This window comes from Leptodactylus fuscus, chromosome 8, assembly GCF_031893055.1.
Source record: "Leptodactylus fuscus isolate aLepFus1 chromosome 8, aLepFus1.hap2, whole genome shotgun sequence".
NCBI lineage: Eukaryota > Metazoa > Chordata > Amphibia > Anura > Leptodactylidae > Leptodactylus > Leptodactylus fuscus.
In genome coordinates, this window is record NC_134272.1 from 22,205,439 (window position 1) to 22,225,531 (window position 20,093).

The 20,093-nt window shown below is 40.2% G+C and overlaps 1 protein-coding gene across 4 annotated transcripts; it reads right to left on the minus strand.

Moving 5' to 3' along the window:
* Window positions 1–778: 778 nt before the first annotated feature.
* Window positions 779–19,775, minus strand: LOC142217554 (uncharacterized). 4 transcript variants are annotated; one of them, XM_075285841.1, is made up of 12 exons: window positions 19,102–19,775; window positions 16,991–17,780; window positions 14,308–14,546; window positions 12,095–12,304; window positions 10,256–10,290; window positions 7,940–8,216; window positions 7,262–7,489; window positions 4,663–4,731; window positions 4,184–4,252; window positions 3,641–3,694; window positions 3,117–3,176; window positions 779–2,699 (listed from the first exon to the last, which is right to left on the minus strand). In XM_075285841.1, the coding sequence occupies exons 1-11, from the start codon at window positions 19,322–19,324 to the stop codon at window positions 3,121–3,123; spliced, it is 2,250 nt and encodes a 749-aa protein (XP_075141942.1). In that variant the 5' UTR covers window positions 19,325–19,775; the 3' UTR covers window positions 779–2,699; window positions 3,117–3,120. The 4 variants fall into 4 exon arrangements, with proteins under 4 accessions (XP_075141942.1, XP_075141941.1, XP_075141940.1 ...); XM_075285840.1 differs by having other exon boundaries at window positions 3,641–3,691; window positions 16,991–17,792; XM_075285839.1 differs by having other exon boundaries at window positions 16,991–17,792.
* Window positions 19,776–20,093: the final 318 nt, after the last annotated feature.

Here is a 20,093-nt window from a genome sequence, read left to right on the forward strand (position 1 = left end):
GTGAATCCATACCATCCATAAATATCATCTACACATACAGATATGATCCCCATTGATTTAATTAAAGAAGACCTTCAGATGAAACACATCTTTCCATGTTTGTGCCCTCCCCCAGAGCATGACAAAGGGCACGGTGTGCATGGAATTTTCAGTAGAGGTGTAGATTTCGGCCGAGGTGTAAATTTCGGTACAGGTGTAGATTTAGTTGCAGCTATAGATTTCAGGGTAAGTATTGCATGGACCAGTGGAAGGTGCATTTCTTTAAAGTGCGTTTACATCATCATAAATGAGGCACAGGAGATATGAAGACCGGGGATGTTGAAAATGCTACTTCCCTATAACCGTATATACTCAAGTATAAGCTGAGTTTCTCAGCACAGTTTTTGTGCCGAAAAAGCCCCCCTCGACCTATACTCGAGTCAAGAATTTTTCAATTTTTTTTTTATTTTTTTTTTTTGGGGGGGGGGGAGTCTATGACCAGCCGCAATAGTAATGTATAGAATCTCCCATAAAACAGTGAAGAAAAAAAAAGAAAAAGCTTAAAAAAATATAATATAAAAATAAAATAAATAAAGGTTCTAAATCCCTCCTTTCCCTAGAATACATATAAAAGTAGAAAATTACTGTGAAACACAAACACATTAGGTATCTCTGTCTGACAGTGCCCGGTCTACTGAATATAGGGGATCTGCAGTGCTCCTGTTCTGTCGGCAAGGGGTTAATAGGAGCACTGCAGATCCCCTATACTCAGCCAGGCTGAATTGCAAGTGGGGGGAAAAAAAAACAGTCCTCAAGCTTAGGGAAGGGGCAGACAGACAACCAAAACACCCTCTCCCCTTTCCCAGCAACTATTGCACCCAAAAACTCTGGCCATTTTAATTTTTGAAATTTTCCAGTAGCTGCTGCATTTCCCCCTCCCCCCCCCCCAGGCTTATACTCGAGTCAATAAGTTTTCCCAGTTTTTTTGTAGTAAAATTAGGGGCCTCGGCTTATATTCGGGTCGGCTTATACTCGAGTATATACAGTATGTCCACCTAGGGGGTTACACATCTCATTTGGGTACAATTATTAAGTTAAACATCTTAGTGGCATAAAAAAGTGTCAAACAATTGCCACGAGTGGTGGTCTTGGCACTTTTCTGAAAGAGTGTGGAGTGCAACAACAAGTTTACTGTTCCTCCCCAGTCTCACAGTACTGCTGTGGAGAAGGACGTTCCTGACAGAGAGACAGAAACGCCCTTTTGACTGTGAAGAGCTATGGTACCAGTACCGATAGCTCTTCACCCAGGGCACAGATCGTGAAAGCAGACAGTGCACTGTTCTTTAGACTTACAGAGCTGATCTGGGTCCTGTAGGACCCAGCAGCTCTTGTAAGACACTGGGTGATCGCCGGGTCAGAGGGCGGCCCATCATGGCTGCGCCCATAGCCGTGTATACAGCGATCGTGAAGGTAGGGAAGGGAATAAACCTTCCCTGACTTCTCTCTGGGAGCTTCGGCTAAAGTTACAGCCGGCTCCCAGTGAAAGCAATTGCACGATCTCTGTGCAGCTACTGTGTTCTGACTGGACGTACCGGTACGTCCTGTCAGAACTAGGCAACCACTATCCAGGCGTTTATAGTCTATGGGCGGTCCGGGAGTGGTTAACTAACTGGAGACCAAACCTCACTGGAGTATTGTAAGAAGATTGAATCTGATATTGATTGTCAATGTTACGGGTGAATCTTGGTGATGTAAATATAAGGTGAGTCTGGGCCAGTTTTGGGTGGAGACGGAAAAAGTGATCAATTCCAGCTTCAGAATAAGGTGCAGCATTGCAGAAACGCAGCATTTTTTTGTTGTAGATTTTGCTGCAGTTTTTGTGAGCAAAGGCTTGAAATGGAATGAGAAATGTAAAGGAAACACGTAGACGTTTCCCTTCTGTTATATCCACTCCTGACTTTGGTTAAAAAATCGCAGGAAAATCTGCAACAAAAAAATGTTGTGTTTCCGCAACGTTGGGCCTTGGCCTTAAAGTGATATGATTAAGTAAAATGACTAATTTGTTTCAATTATATTATATAAATATGAATATTGTATGATTAATCAGATACATAATTTGTTATATATTTACATTCATAGAAATCAATTACAATAGAAGGGCTTTGAAGCTCCTGACTGACTGTGGCTGTCAATTATGTATGAAGGAGTCAGAGTGTGAGTCAGTGCTTTGGCCGACCAACCTCAGATCGCTGGGACTGACTCCTTACAAGATCATTTAATGTATTCATGCCATGTGGACGTCTCACCAGTTATTAGTTATCTCATTAAACTAAAGAACCCCCTATCACCTGTCTTATAGCTACCATTACTACTATAATATGTGGCTGACTCTAACAAGGGAGATCTGGCCGAGATGTCTACCACCATGTATGGCGTGATCTGAGCTGATGTTGCCTCATGTTCTGACATACAATATATAGATGTGACTGGATCTCCAAGGAGTTGGGTGCTACGCCATGATGAGTCTTGTGTCTTGTTGACTAGTTGTCAATAAAGAGATTTTTATGGCATCTTTCTTTGCCCTCATCTTCTCCTCTGATGACATCACAAGAATTAGATCTTGAGCAAGTTCCCATATCCTGGGCTGATGGCTGAGGATTCTTTTGCTAGATCACTGGCGTCCTCCAGATCATCGATCACCACAACCACGTTCTTCTTTCCTGTATGGGATCCCAAAAGAGAATTACTACAGGTCAGACCACACCTTGAGATATTTATTTTCAGCATGTGAGCTACTTTATAAACTGACCAAGGGATAAGAGGGATAAGATCTACTACCCACGCCTTGTGGGCGGGGCAGAGCGTAAGAGCAGGAGACAGCTCTCCGGTGTCTGCTTGTTCACAATGCAGGCTGAGAACCATCTCTGGACACTGGCAGGCGGGGGCCGCCACAGCCCTGACTGCGAACGAGTGCAAGGCCCCGGCCTGCCAGTGTCCAGAGATGATTCTCAGCCTGCGCTGTCAACAAGCAGACACCGATCCCACGATCGACCCATACGTCCTTTGCGATCGACGTATTGGGCACCCCTGCTCTACATTCTCCATTAGGTTTTTCATGCAGTTTAATATCTTATTACCTCTTTATATTGCGTCTTCACTTCCTCCAGATGCCGCCATCGATCTTCCATCCTCCTCACCTAATATATGTTATAAAAGATTAATAGCAATATAAAATATGATTATATTTATACAATATTATTGATATAGCTATGAATCATTATTAACTAATAAAAATTATCAATCTAGAATGATTAATCTTAATCTAGACATTAACGCTTTGATATATGGCGTATACCAAAGCAGAATCACAATGTGGTTGGAAAGAGAAAATGATGCAGCACTAGGAGAATATATAATGTAATCAGTAAATATGAGATAGGTCTGCCACTGATCCCCATAGAACAGAAAGGAAATTACTGTAGGGAGGAAGGGTTTCAGTAAAATCAACGATGATCTTAGATTAGGAGGTCATGGCTCATCATGCTCTATACTAACCTACTGTTTGGATAGCACCATGATAGGCCGCCATAGCAGAGTCTATACTACGGCAGTCTATGCCCAAGCACAACTACTGGGGAAACAGTAACATTATGGATCTTACTCTGGGAAACATGATCCTTTGTCTTTTCAGCTTCTCCACCCTCTGCTTTCTCTGCTTTTTTGGTATCAGTTGAAAGTAAAAGAGAAAGAGACAAATTGTTTGACAAAATATATACTATAGTATTACTACTAGAAATGTATAGTACAAGTGGAATTAAGAAACTTTGTAATACATCTTATTAATGAAATATGTTTTCTTCTCCAGTTTTCAGACAGTTACTTTCTCCATATTAGTCTATAAAAAGGGGAAGGGGATTAGAAAACACACTCAAATAATTGCTGCTGTTACACTCTGCTGTTCTTTGTTTTATAAACACTGCTAAGTTGTAGATAGGAAGCTGATAATACACAGAATGAGGCAATAAATCAGTTAACCCACTGACAGGAAAATACAACATTTAGAGTTGTATGTGTCAGGCTGAATACAGACATAAGGACCTACTCTTTAAATATCAGATAGGAACGGACCACCAGAGCACAAGTTGGAGGGGCCTTGAGCTTCATACTTGGTTGTGTGCAAAAGGCCTATGACTAAGGATCTCACCCTGGGAAACTTGATCTGTGCCATTTTTCTTTTCTTCATCCTCTGATTTTTCGTCTTTTTTGGCATCAACTGAAAATGAAAAGACAAATTGTTAGCCATTATATAAGATTAATGTTACACTAACCTTATGGTTAATGCCTTTCTTTATATTTCTGTGTAACATATTAATGACAGCCTTGTAATATTCTATAATATTTCATTTGTTCTCTATATAACGTTTATTACCTGAAAATTGCTTTGCAATAAAAATTACAGCTAAAAAATAAAGCGTTAATGTAAGAACTTTATTCTATAATTGAATAGTGATGATTTTTTTGATCAGGAGGTCACAGCTTATCCATGCTCTATACTGGTCTGTTGTTGATCAGGATAGCACCAGGATAGCCTGCCATGTCTTGGTGGTATTCAGGGTCTACTCTACAGTAGACAGTCTATGCCCCAAACACAAATACTTAGAATAGTAACACTAGGTATCTCACCCTGGGTGTCATGACCTGTGGTTTTTTTAGATTCTCCATCCTCTGATTTCTCAGTTTTTTTGGTTTCAGCTGAAATGAGAAAAGAGACCAATTGTTAGACAAGGTGTTAGACAGGAACTACACCAATCGTATCACAGTGGTGAATTCTGTATAATGGCGCACTTAGACGCGTTAGATATCTTTCAGCCCCCTCTTGACTGGCATATTTTCAAAAGCATTTGATAAAAAATAAAAATAAAAAGTGCCTTACATTAATAAATGTGGCTCATTCCATGACTACTTTTAATCTCTAAAAAACAGGAAATAAAAGAATTGGGACATCTATGTAGTAATGTGGATACGGATTTGGACTTGGAAGATTATGTGTTATTGGACATTTTCTACACTGGCCTGTTGTTGGCCCCCACAGCAGTACCGTATTAGAATGAATATGGGAACATTTTAAGCCCCTGAACAGCCATCAGTTAGCCACTTTATGGTGGTCATTTCTGCCTTATGTAAGACATATGTCAGGGTGGTCTCAATGGGACCATTTACGGTAAGTATATTGGATAGTCAAATTTAAAGATTGACTCGAGTCAAATGATGCATTCCACAAGTATTTCTGGATCTAATATTGAGCTGAATGATCAGAGTTAAGTTCATGTTTCAATAGCAAGGATCAAAAAACTAAAACATTAACCATAACTTATGATATAAAAAACCACTGTTCCAGCACTAGCAGTGGCGGTCTTCACTATTTTTGATCCTATCTGGAGTGGAAGCAATGACATTTCATTCGTGGTCATGTGATCGCTGCAGCCAATCGTGAGCTGTACCAGTACACAAATGGCACATGAGTGACTGACATCACCTCTTTAGGGAGTTTTGTAGTGTTTTTTTTTATATAGAACAGGAGGTGGAGAGCCCTGATGTCTGTTCTTTATACACAGCCAAACCAGTGGACCAATCTGCACCAAATATGGCACATAGATAAATCAGGCACTTCTGAGATTTAGCAATCTATGGTTCCCATCATATTCATATTACATATTCATATCACATCATGTGACCTATATTTGCCAATGGAAGCTGGCAGATCCTTCTAGTTCACACGGGGCCAATGGAGCGGATTTCGCCTCAAAATCCGCCTCCATACAATGGGGCCCTATGTGAAACTTTAAGAAGACATACAACTCAGTGTGCAGCCCGAGGCTTGTCCAATACTCCGTTATGTTGCAATATTTTATTAGACATGCTCTATAAATATCAGAATGGACCAGAGCACACATTATGAGTATGCTATCTAAAAAAAATCCCATAATGCATCACATAGTACATTATACAGTATATTATATAGTATATAGGATGTATAGAACACTTTAAAGCACAAAATTGCACATAAATCAGATGAGAAATTTATAAAATGTAACAAGGCAAAGACTGACTGGTCGGATGCGTTTTTCAAATGCCCCAAACTCCATTTCACCATAGTGCAACATGGTAACTGAAATTCATCAGTAATATTTATGGGCTATCACTAGTGATGAACTTTTGGATATGTGCATTAGTACGTATAAGAAAATGAGGATAGATTTTAAAAACAAAAGGTGAAACCATATTTACTATTTATAGCAAAAGGTTCTTAAATTATTGCATTTGAGATGACGCCTACAGGGTAGGAGTATGGAGTCACTTAGTCAAAGTGTAGCTACAGAATTAAAAACACTGGGAAGGAGAAAGGGTAGAATAACCACATAGAATTTATTAGGAGTAAGTTAGAAAGTAGAAACAGGAAGACTAGTGTCAGAAATGTCTATTTGGCTGCTGCTAAAGGTTGCCGTGACCATATAGGGAAACTTTTCGGTTTTATACTTCCATTCCTTGACCTATCAGCAGCTGAAGAGGCCTTTATAAACTGCTTCTTTTTCATACAGGTGCCTGCTAATCAGTTTGCTTCTTAGTTTGGCTCTCATCTTGTCTGTGTATACCTGTTTGATTACTGACTTCTTGCTCCTTGGATTCCTCTTTTGCATCTCGATTCTGTTGTGACGTTCCCAGCTGGATTTATGACCCTTGGTTAGTATCTCAGTTATCGCTTTTGTCTCCCTTCTCTGCTTACTACGTGCCCGCCTGGGTTTTGACTCTGCTATATGACTTCCCTGCTTCTTTGTAAGTTTTCTGGACTTTGTGTTAGTTTCTGCAGCAGTGCAAAGACAATCTCTCCTTGTGGTAAGCCCTGGTGAAGGCGTCTAGAGCTCTGTCTTGGCTCACAGAGGTTTGCTAGTTGTAGATAGCTGCTGCTTTTATTGACTTCTTGCATCTAAGCATAACAACTACATCGTTTCTCTGCAATTTTTTCTTTGATGGTTGCTTGTACACCTGCAGGTTTTGATCAGCTTTTATGATGTAATATTTATAGCCAAATCCAAAAGTATATTAAAAATAGGAAATCCATAAGACTAACAATGACAACTGACAACTAACTCTTACCATAAGTTTACCATCGGTGATATTGTAGTGGAAAAGTCATTCAGTGCTGCAGAAACACATAGTCTGAGCGTCTTAGTAAGTATTATGTTTGTACTAGTCAGTACTCTGTAATGGATGATACTCTTACCAGTTTTCCACCTTTTAATGATGCCTCTGAGCCTTTGCAATTTCCTTTCCACTTCTTCTCTGTTCACTGTGAGAAATCTCTGATAGTTTGATGTCTTCTCCTTAGGGCTGATGAGGAATAGATCTTGTGCCATGTCCCTGATACTCGGCTGTTGATCCAGGATTCTATTTCTCTGTTTGTCCCTGCTGTCCTCCAAGTCATCTATCACCACAATGACTTTCTGCTTACCTAAGTACAGAGGAAATTCCACCAGTTACCGCCATCATACTGGATGTATTAATAACCACACATCACATCTCACCGGTCACCACCATCACACTGGATGTATTAATAACCATACATCTAATACGCCCATCTCTACGAAGGATACTTTGGTGGATGCTTATCATAGACATGTCCCTTCATCTTTTGCTGTCATAGGACCATTACTCTCATCCAAGTCTAATGTAAAGGTGCTCCAGTTCACCATCATACATGGGACCATCACTCTCATCTATTCAGTCTGCCATCTATTACCAAGTCTAGAAGAGAGATGATCAGTTTATAATCAAACACAGGATCATCACTTTCATCCACACAATCCTCCATCTCTTACTATAACTAGAGTAGAGATGTTCCAGCTCATCCACATACATAGGACCATCATCACTCTAGGCCATACAATTATCCATCACTTACCAAGTTTAGAGCAGAGATACTTCAGTTCTTCATCATACAGAGAATCCGTCACATCCGTCACATTGACTCTTCCTCTGGTCTTGCTGTGATACAAGATCCCATATGTGCACTGAGATACGGCCTCACAGAACTGCTTGAACCCTGAATTACTGATATGACCAAGCTGGACATCACCAATGTGACTCTTGAAAATATCTGATGTGAGTGCGGTCACCAGCCAGGAATACTGACTCTCTGCGTCTCTGGAGAAGATCCCGACAACAAGTCTTTTTTGTAGCTAAAGTGAATAATTAAAAATACCACAAGAAAGGTTGTTTTTATCAGTGAGTGTATAATTGTGGAATAATAATACTAAAGAAGCCCTACAGGGTATAGGATTAAAGGAACGCTGTCTTATTGAACCTCAAGTCTCACCTGTGGTCAGGAGGTTATGGAGCAGGAGGAGATGAGCAGATAGTTATGGCCATCTCCATATGCTCAGATATTGTATATGTGCGCCCTTAGGTGATACAGTCACAGCGCCCCCCTTACCCTATGTCCTGACTTCTCTCTCTTACCCAATATACTGTATACCAGTAGTGAACGGCTTAGTCACACAGGGCGCACTGGTACATTTATCTATCATCAGTATCAATGAGAGAAAAAATGTCTAAGGGTCAGTTCACACGTGAAAACCGCCTAGCTTATTTGTGCGAGGTAAAAAACCTCGGGGAGTTTTTTTGACGCTGTTTTTTGCATTCCACGCGGTTTTTGACGAGGTTTTTGACGCGGTTTTCGCTAGCGGTTTTCGCTAGGGTTTTTTTTTCCTATATGTGCTATAGAAACTGCAGGCAAAAAACCGCGCGGTTTTTTACCGCGCGGTTTTCGCCTCCCATTCACTTCTATGCAATTCTTCAGGCGTTTTCCGCCTGAAGAAAGGTCATGTCGCTTCTTCAGGCGGAAAACGCTAGGAGGAAAAAAAAAGCTAGTGGTTTACATAGACCACCATGTTAAAGGAGAGGTTTTTGAAGCGAATTCCGCTGTCAAAAACCTCCCCTTTGCCCACGTGTGAACTAGCCCTAAGGGAGAGAAGTAACTGCAGGATGTAAAATGTGTAAGTGTATTTTTTAATTATTTTCTTGCTATTCCACTTGGAATAATATTTGTAAATTTTTTTTCCAATTTAGATTTTAGAATTTCTTTTTAAGATTTTTTTTGCTGTTAAAGCAACACTAAGTATTTAATGAAAAAATGAAAAAAACTTGTGCCGAAAAAAAAGTCCTTAACAAAACATTTTTCACTAACTGCATTGTCTTGTCAGTCAAAAAGTATGTAGAGAAAACTGCTCCATTGCACAAGTGGCAGACAAAATTAGACCATTGGCAATGAAAGGGTTAAGCAGCAGCAAAAGCAGATTCCTCCAGTCAATCAGTCTATGATCCTTGCTTATCGCTATTGAATTCTCTCACTAATCTGCCAGTGGACCATGGGAAGAATATGCAAATCTGTCTTCCATGATGCTAAAGGGAGCAGCCTTTATTGGGTTATTTCACTGGAATTATGTCTTCCTAACTACATCAGGGAAGACAGGCTTGCACATTCCAGTGAGTGCCCTCTATTGGTTTGCAACACTGAGGCAAAAGCTGTCTTCCTAATTACATCATGGAAGACAGATTTGCATATTTTTCCCATGGTTCCTTGCGAAGTGGAGTGCTAAAGGCTTAATACATCTCCACACACCTATATGGTGGTCTCTCCCCAAGGAGTGACAATATCCCTTTAATCTGCCTGTGTAATTGCTTTATTCTTTAAGTTCTCCTAGTCCCATAACCATTGCTAGAATTCCTATTGCTTTTTCTGAACTGTGCTATATCCTATGATACAGTGAGATGGATCACAGACCTATGCGTACGTCCACAATTTACAGCAACTAATGGCAGATCGCTAGTGTCCAAGCTTTTATACTCCATATGACATCAGCACTGTAAGCTCCACCCACCACTGTCTATTGGATGAGAAGCTGTCAGCTGCCGCTACAATGTCACACTGTGTCTGCTCTGTATTTCCTTGTCAGCCATTTTTTTGTAGCGAGGCCATTTTTGTTTGTCCAAAGCAAATCACTATTTGTTCGGTTTCATTAAAAATCAAATAATTTGGAATATTCATTCATTACTAACCAATTTGCCCATCTCTAGTTAGGAGGTGATAGGAGGCTTTATCACAAGCAGAGATTTATAGATATGACAAGTCTCTCTACAATATGTCAGATCCGCCTTCTTTTTCACACTTTGCTGATGATTTATATATAGTGTATAAATCTTGTGTGTTATTTCTTACCCATGATAGCCAGGATATACGATGACCAAAAATCTCTTGAGAAGAAAGAAAGAAAGGTGATAAGTACAAGAGACACTACAATATAACATGCATATCCTTGCTGATGTACTGTAGTTCTGAGCAGTACATGGAGGTGGTCAGGATAGGGTTAGCCACACACCATGCTATTTATGGTAAACCAGTCAGGGGGCGCTATGTCTCCTCATAGAGAGCGCCAGTAGACATAAGGAGTCTTTCCCTGGGAAAAAGATATTCAAATTATCCCAATTCCAAAAATAGAAACCTACATCTGTAGCGTCATCTCTTGGAAGACGATGAGACAATTTGACCCTTTTACCCAGACAACCATTCAATGGTCTATAAGATTCAATTGCGCTGATTCATGATGCCTTGTATGTTACTTAGTTATAATGAATATGCCAGTCTTCATAAATATCCCCGTTATCCCTATTCCATTCTCCAAATGGAAAAATAATCCCCCCAAAAGACCTCTGCTATATACAGAAAAAGGTCAAAAATTTTGTAACACCTGTTGGATGCCCTGGAAAATATGCATCAAGGCTATATAAGAAGCCTAACATCTTATGAACTGTATGAAAGGTGTTGTCCAGGCTAAGATTTATTTTTTTTCATCTCCCCTGGTGTAATTAAAACTAAAATTTTAGTTTTGACAACCCCTTTAAGGACGTCTGGTTATAATAAGATGTCCACCCAGGTATGCCGTAGGCCGATCCTCAACCTGCTCAGAAAGTATTCCATCATGTAAGGTCTGGACATCAATGAAGAAGAGGATTTAAAACCTTCTCCTCACCCCTCTCCCCTTGGCAATCTGCCTTTCAGTGAAACTTTTGGCCTATGGTTCCCCACCAACTCCCTTCCCGCACCTCCATTTTCCCATCACTCATTTGTTGCGTAAAGCTTTATTATAATGTAGATATAGTGCGAGGCGTAATGTATAGCGTAGGATCTCTGCCTTTACTGTATACTGTGCTTGTGTACTACATAGTATGTCTTCAGTAGGTGATACCATTTTTAATAGCTAACTCATCATGATGACAGAATATGACGTTTCGAAGCTTCTTGGCTTCTTCTTCAGATATATCTAAAAACACTTTCTGCAGGCTGCATATATATGTACAACTGGACACATAGGGATAGGATTTCAGGAGGGAGGGGGAAGAGGCTTATTACTATATACATATAAAAACAAATAAACAATTCCCAGTTCCCAGGTTCTTTATCTTTATGGCTGTCTTAGTTCAGTGATTTGTATAGAATGACATGAACCCATGTGATGCATTCATTCCATTATCCAGAGTTTTAAATAGGGTCATGCACTTGTATTCATGAATCAGTTGCTGTTTTTTTTTTTTTATATATATATATATATATATATATATATATATATATATATATATATTTTATACCCACTGGCTAACATGGTACAAAAACAAACATTTTCCTTATACATAGTATGTGTGAGATATTGATTATATACCTCTTATTTGGAGTTTGATTGTAAATTAAGCTATTCTATTAATTGTAAAGCAGCGGTCTGCAGACAAGCGTCTGGGGTGACTAACATTGTAAGTTATATACCAAACACTATATAAGAGGTGAACGCTGACTTATAGCTGCACTAGGGACAGAGCTTCCTTTCTGCAAAAAGAGCTAATAAGCAAACCCCATATAGTAGATGATTCCTAGACCCCCAGCACCAGACCGGTCCTCTCCTGTCCACATCACTACTTAGTCCAACCATAATCTGCAAAGCAGAAGCTTCTCATAATGAAGACAAAAATAAGAGGCAGAAAACAGGACATTATATTTGACATTTACCTGCATCAGGTCGGAGAATCTTCTTCATCTGATTTAATTTATTTGCCATTTTATTCTCTACAGATTCTTTATTGATCGCATCCCATTCAGTCTTGGTTAGAGTCACCAGAGGACACCGGGGGTATTGATCACTTTCCAACAGAGATTTTTTCCTTTCCAGGGATTCCGTATCTTCGAAATCTATTCTCACCATTACCATGTTTTCTGATCCTTTACATAATAAACAAAAATTCTACATTCAGATTATACAATGTACAGTGTAAGTAATGGATTATTTATTGCCGCTATGTATCATGTGCTGCTCACTTATATAATGTCGTATGTATTTATACAAGGTATCATTTATAGTCATTTGTATATTTTATACAACGTATACAGTAACTGATTTCTATACATAAATTATATTACCAGGTTCAAACACTTTTTTACCTTGTGCCCCTTACTGCTGTCAATATCATTTAGAGGAGGGGGAACCTAGACAGCTGTCATGGAAATTGATGACACATAAAGGGTCTATGACTGGTGGCAGTATGGCAGCGCCCACACATACCTGCCATTTAGATGCTGCGGTCACAACTGACTGCGGCATCTGAAAGGTGAATAGCCATGTTTGGTGCAGGAGTTGTTTGTGGCTTTTAGTGGTTGATACTTTCATTGTTAGACTTTGCTATTACTGAGTTAGTGCTGGAACCAGCAGTATTATACAGCTGTAAAAGGCTCATATGGAAAGGAGGTATATTTATGAAGACAGGAGTAGCAACATGAAAATGACAGCAGCATATATGGTCATGGCCAGCGGCACTGGTTTGGCCGTTTAGTAATCTGTTTGTCACACCTATGGCCTTTCATCATTTGGCTGCTTTAGAGGAAGTGTGCTCACAAGACATTAGAGAGAAGTTCTTTCCTCTTTCTCTCTTCTGATATGAAAAATAATGCCCACCATTAATGAAAATGTATACTAACATTTCCAATTTCAGCAAATTTGAAGTTTTTTGGATTAATCTCACTGGAATCAATGAGGATTCTTGTGAGACTAATCCAAAAAACTTCAAATTTGCTGAAATTGGAAATATTTGGAATAGTTGTAACAACTATGATTCTTGCCAAAATGATTGACTCATCTCTACTGATATTTTCATTATAATGTGATATATTGGCCTATATATAATACTGTCTAAAAGCTAGGTAAAAAATATGCAAATCTATTCTCCAGGCTGTAATTAGGTGAACAGTGCACTCTGTACGCCGCCCTCTAGAGGGCAGCATCCTTAACATCATGCATGACTCAGTTAAAAAGTCTTTTTAATCATGATGTGGATTTAATTGCCAAATTAGTATTTCTATCCCAAAAGGAACAGATACACAGCTATGGGCAGCGCTGTTTTGGTCTATTGGGCCTCCTCAGTATAGCGTAGGGATACTGATTTGGCAGAGTGAGAGACTATAGGGTCAGGGGATAATCATACACATCAGGGAGAGTGTTTGCCTACATAGGTAGTATGGAGACTTGCAAGTCATTCCTGCTCCGCAAGGGATTCTGGGTACAAAATATGCAAATCTGTTCTCCAGGATGTAATTAGGAGAACAGTGCACTCTAGAGGGCAGCATCCTTAACATCATGCATGACTCAGTTAAAAAGTCTTTTTAATCATTATGTGGATTTAATTGCCAAATTAGTATTTCTATCCCAAAAGGGTCTCAAAGCTAGACAACCAAACCCAGACTAGAAAATCTTAAACTACACCGGATTTTTCATAGTATCTGATACTGTTTGATAAATCTAGTGTATTCCTACACTGTGTAATCCAAGTTTACACCTCCCATTAGTTGTCTTCAACGTTCTTGGCATATTTGTGGCATACAGAGACAACGCCCGTTTCCCACAGCATGGCAATGCCTTGTATCAGTTGGGACAATTGATAAGTGTGGCACACAGTATGCTAGACACTTTTTGGTGCAAAATACCCCAGAATTGTGGCAAATGTAGCTTAATAAATAACCACTCCCTCCCCATTGTGTCATGCAATTGTGTCTACTCTGAAATATTACAGTACAACAAACCTACAGCTGTGAGAGCTGAACTAGGTTTGCTTGTGTATTTGGTTCAGATTGGAAATAAGAATGTATCTATTCAATGACAGCAATATGAGATCTTATTATGGTAAGACAGAGTTATCAGGAAAATTATTCTATTAGTCAGCAATGTCTCATACCGAGTGTGTCGGAGCAGAAGTCCCGGAATCTCTTCAGGCAGGACACTGATGTCTGTGATGTGTAGATTATTACGGCTGAAGTGAATCGTTCTATAAGTCTCCAGTCTCTCTCATTGTCCAGTGAGATCGGTATTACAGCGCAAGGGCCAATGTCATCTGCCAGATACGTCACCAGTGGACATGTATCTATATATGTCTCCAAGTTGAAGATTCCAAGAGATTTAGCAATACTGCGGCTTCTAAAAAAAATAAAAGAAACATTTGATCTAAAACATGGTATAGTAATCTCTACAGTCACCAGCATCCTCCACAGTCACAAGGAACCCATATAGTCAGCAGTAACCCTCACAGTCACCAGTATCTTCTACAGTCAACAGTATCCATCACAGCCACCAATATCAATCACAGTCACCAGTATCCTCTATAGTCACCAGTAACCCTTACAATCACCAGTAACCTTCATTGTCACTAGCAATCTCTATAGTCATCAGAATCCTCCCAGTCAACGGTATCCTCCACAGTTATCAGTAACCCCCACAGTCACCAGTATTTTCCACAGTCACAAGTAACCATCTCAGTCACCAGTATCTTCTACAGTCAATAGTATCCATCACAGCCACCAATATCCGTCACAGCCACCAATATCCATCACAGTCACCAGTATCCTCACCAATCACCAGTAACCTTCACTGTCACTAGCAATCTCTACAGTCAGCAGAATCTTACCAGTCAACGGTATCCTCCACAGTCACCAGTAACCCTTACAGTCACCAGTAACCTGTACAATCACCATAAACCCATACAGTCACCAGTATCCTACACAGTTACCAGTAGCCCTTACAGTTACCAGTAATCTCCACAGTTACCAGTAGCCCTTACAGTCACCATTATTCTCTATAGTCACCAGTAACTCATATCATCACCAGTATCCTCCACAGTGACCAGTATCCTCCACAGTGACCAGTATCCTTCACTGTCACCCTTAATGCAATCAATTTTTTTTGTTTTTTGTATCAATAAAAATGTAAGATCCTAAAGCGATGACCACACCGTGTGCTCAGGGCCACACCTCTAATGAGGCGATGTGAGGTGGCCGCCTCAGGCGGCACTTTTGGAGGGGGCAGACATGGTAATTTCACTTTTTAAAAAAAAAAATATTTTCTAAACTAGCACAGGACAAGGCCCCTGTAAAAACAAACCAAGCAGACCTATCCTGGGCTGGTTTAGAGCCACCGGGTCTTAGTGCAGGAGGCATCATCACTATCATCATCACATAAGTACTATCATGGTGTCTATCATAATGATATGTGTATGATAGTAATGTATGATAGACACCATGATAGCACTTAAAGGGGTTGTCCCACGTCGCATACTCACCAGTCTTCGTTGTTGTGAAATCTTCTTTCTTCCGGCTTTGTTGCGTCATTAGTGGGCGGGGTCACATATGCAAAGCCAAGCGGCGAGATGCCGCTGGCCCTGCGTGCGCGCTCATAGACCAGTCTAGTCTTCACAGTGCGAATACAAAAAAAAAAAAAAAAAAAAAGAAGAGAAGGGGAGAGGAAGAGGAAGAGAAAGAGGAAGAGGAAGAGGAAGAAGAAGAAGAAGAAATGTTTTTGTGGTTTTATTTTTTTTTTAAGTATTAAATACCTCCAGTCTTTTTTCTCTTACTTCCCATCCCATCTTTTCCTCCTCTTCTGCCGTTCCCTTATTTTATATCTCAATTTTTTTCTTTCTCTGCTTTTCCCTCCCCTCTTCTTTTTTCCTTTTCCTTTCAGTAATTTTTCCCATTTGATTCTCTTTTAACTCTACTTCTCTCCTTCCTCTTTCCACCTCTCATTTTTCTCCTCCCCTCCTCTTTTTTTTGTTCTCTTCTCCACTATTCATCTTCTCTTCCTGTGCCCTTCTACTCTTCTCACCAACTTTTTCTTCTCTTAATCTCCTTTTCTCCCTATCACCATCCTTCTCTTCTTCCCTCCTTATATTTTCCTCTTCTCACATCCTTCTCCTCTCCTCTTCTACTCTTTTCCTGTTCTCCCCTTTTCACCATCTTTTTCCCCTCATCTCCCATTATCATCATGCTTCTCTTCTCCCTTTCTCACCATCCTTCTCTTCTCCCCATTTCACCACCTTTCTTTTCTCCTCTCCTCCCTTTCTCTTCTTCCTCATTCTATTCTTTATTTTTCGGCAGGATGTAGCTATAGGGGTTGGAGAGCAGTCCTGTGCAAAGTCAGGTATCTGAAGACTCCTCACCACAAGCCATGAGGAGATGCCCATAACATGACTAACACTCAGTAGGTAGAGGTCTATGTTACACAACTTATTTTGAGGCTCAGGAGCTTCAGGTTACCCCTCTAATTGGCCCATGACTTTTTTTTTTTTCTGAGAAAACTAATTAGCCAAAATTCCTGAAGCCAACAATGAAATATTCAACTAATTGTCAGCAAAGAAGAATTCTAGAGATTCAATTTACTGAGATATTTTACTATTCATTATGCTATAATAGGAGATGAGGTCACTGTGGAGTGATGATGTCATCATTTTATCACAATCCCATCACATGTTTTTATATATAGGAAATATGTGGAAAGAGACAATTTGTCAGTAAAAATAGTAAAAACCATCTAGGTCTATTTTGCAGTAAAACCCATCTAGAATCCCAGGATGGTGACTGGAGGCTGCTTACCCTGATTTATCAGTGGATGATGGGATGGCGCCTTCCTTAAGTGTCTTCTGCTGTTCTACAGTATTTCCGGTATTTGTGTTATCTGGAGGTGACACTGTATCCTTGTTACCTGTAGGTGACACTATATCTTTGTTATCTATAGATGTGTCTGAACACTTGTTATCCTTGAAATCTATAGGTGAAACGGTGTCCTTGTTATTTGTAGGTGACTCTGTATGCTTGTTATCTATAGGTGAGTCCTTGTTATCTATAGTTGACACTGAATCCTTGTTATCTAAAGGAGTCTCTGTATCCTTGTTATTTATAGGCGACACTGTATTCTTCTTAGGTGAGAGTGTATCATTGTTATATGTAGGTGATATTGCATACTTATTATCTGTAAGCGACTCTGCATCCTTGTCATCTATAGATGACACTGTATCCTTATTATTTATAGGTGACACCGTATCTTTGTTATTTGCAGGTGACGCTGTATCCTTCTTAGGTGATAGTGTATCCTTGTTATACGTAGGTGACATCGCATACATATTATCTGTAAGTGATTCTGTATATTTGTTATCTGCAGGTGACTCTGTATTCTCTTTAGGTGATAGTGTGTCCTTGTCATCTATAGGTGACACTGTCTCCTTGTTATCTGCAGGTGGCGCTGTGTCCTTGTTATTTGCAGGTGATGCCGTATTCTCTTTAGGTGATAGTGTATCCTTGTCATCTATAGGTGACGCTGTATCCTTGTTATTTGCAGATGACATTGATTCATTGTTATCTGTAGGTGGCGCTGTATCCTTGTTACCTGTAGGAGACACTATATATTTATTATCTGTAGGTGACAATGTATCCTTGTTATCTATAGGTGACGCAGTATCCTTGTTATTTGCAGATGACGTTGCTTCCTTGTTACCTGTAGGTGACAATATATCTTTATTATCTGTAGGTGACAATGTATCCTTTTTATCTATAGGTAACACTGTATATTTTATGTTTACAGGTGAAACATTCAAAACTGCCTTATAACTTAGCTTCTCTGGGCGTGGTGTGCAGCGCGTGACAAAATACACATAGAATTGCGCTCCATTGTATGACTCAATTTTCACAGGTCAATACAGAGTCAATGGAGCAGGCATAGTCACTACTAAGATCATACAGTACACCCTGTTTACTCTGGCGGGGTGCTGCTAATAATCTTCTATTTTTTATGCTACTTAAACAATGTGATCAGCCATCGATAGCCTTTCTTGTAAGAATCCTCTACTGAGGCTAGAACTAGTCTCCTGATGAATACTCTCTATTAATGGGGGAGTAAGAAACACGTCGGGTAGGGATCTTTGAATAGATGTATCTTACGAGGGATAGTCACATGGTTAGATTGGGACTGTCTGTGTCAGGGCAGGAGTTATGTATGGGATGATAGGGATGTACCCCTTACTCCTTGACCCTGAGATGTTTGTGATGATACATTATGGTTCCCAGTTCCGTTTTGTTGTGTCCTGGTAAGACGATTCCTATTATAGTGTATTTGAGCGCAGTTCTGCGCACGAGGACACTTACTATTTGTGTTTATACATAACTATTGTAAGGAATATTAGTAAATATTAAGTTTTGGACATATTGTATCCTTTGCTATTGTGATTTCATTGATTTATATAGGATCAGTGCTATACTATGCTATGTATAGCTATACTGGCTATACAGTATATCACATCGACTTTAGGATAGTTTATCGAACAATGTAAGAGGTCCCGTATTAGAAAGCACATTATATAATTACTTAATGGGGACCTGTCACCTACTTCATGCTGCCCACTCTGGGATATTAATGGTTACCATCCCCCACCCCTCTGCTGCTGATCGACAGATTTGTCCTAATTACTATACATAAAGAGAAAGCTGTCAATCAGCAGCAGGGGGCGGGGCAGTCTGTAGATCATGAATACACCAGACTCTGGGCTCAGCAAGTAAAATATAAGACAGGTGAAACTACAGCCCATATATACACAACAGATATATCAGTCACTGTACGCTGCTGTGGAAAGTATGAAGTAAGGTGTGATGTAAAGCAGCCACTGTATCACGTTTATCTATATACTGTATATTCAATATGATTCACGCCTTACCTTCAAAGGAGTTTGCTCTCCAGTTATCCTCTAGCTGTATATAACCTGTAGATGTAGATGGCTCTATATCCATGTTATCTGCTGGTGGCGCTGTATCATGGTTATCTTTATAGATGTTTTTTGTAGATGGTGCTGTACCCAGTCTATCAATGTCACTCTTATCTGTGGGTAGTGATTCCTCCCTCTCACCTGCAGGTGGCGTATCTCTGTTATCTCCAGACATCTCACTTCCTCTGTTACTGGAGATGTCTCTGTATCAGGATATACCTGGAGGTGTCTCTGTATCAGGATATACCTGGAGGTGTCTCTGTATCAGGATATACCAGGAGGTGTCTCTGTATCAGGATATACCTGGAGGTGTCTCTGTATCAGGATATACCTGGAGGTGTCTCTATGTCGTCCCCTTTTCTGTCTCTACCTCCTGTATTATCTGTGTGGCCCCTGACTGGTGTTCGGGCTCCTCCTGCTTGTTCCTCCTGGTTCTCTGTGGTCTTCTCCTGGGGATCCTATTAGTGAGGGGTCAGGGTCTTCTGTATACTGGGGGGTCTTTGCCCCTCGAGCTCCCACGTCTTTTCTTCCTCCGCCTTGTCTGTGAGGGGTCAGGATCTTCTGTACACTTGGACGGGTCTCTTCCCCCTGAGCCTTCCCGTCTCTCCTTCCCCTTCCTTGTCTGTCAGGTTGTCTCTGACTTCTGTTACTTTCACTTTCACTTGCAGCAGTTTCCGCCCTTGTTTACTCTTGTATATCTCTTGTATAACCTGCTAGTCAGAAGGCTCCCAGCAGATTCATGCGGGCGGCAGTGGTAGCTTAATAGTTAAAACCAAGCCGCAGAGTAATTTTGGCCTAGCTCATGCGATGTTCACATTTCCCATTATTTTTCCTTGGATAGAGATCAGTTGTACTTTGTGCCAGATTCAGTCCGTCTTGTATGAGGTTCTCTCCTGTATCTGATAGAGTGATATATATATAGCGATATATACAGGTGCCGAGAG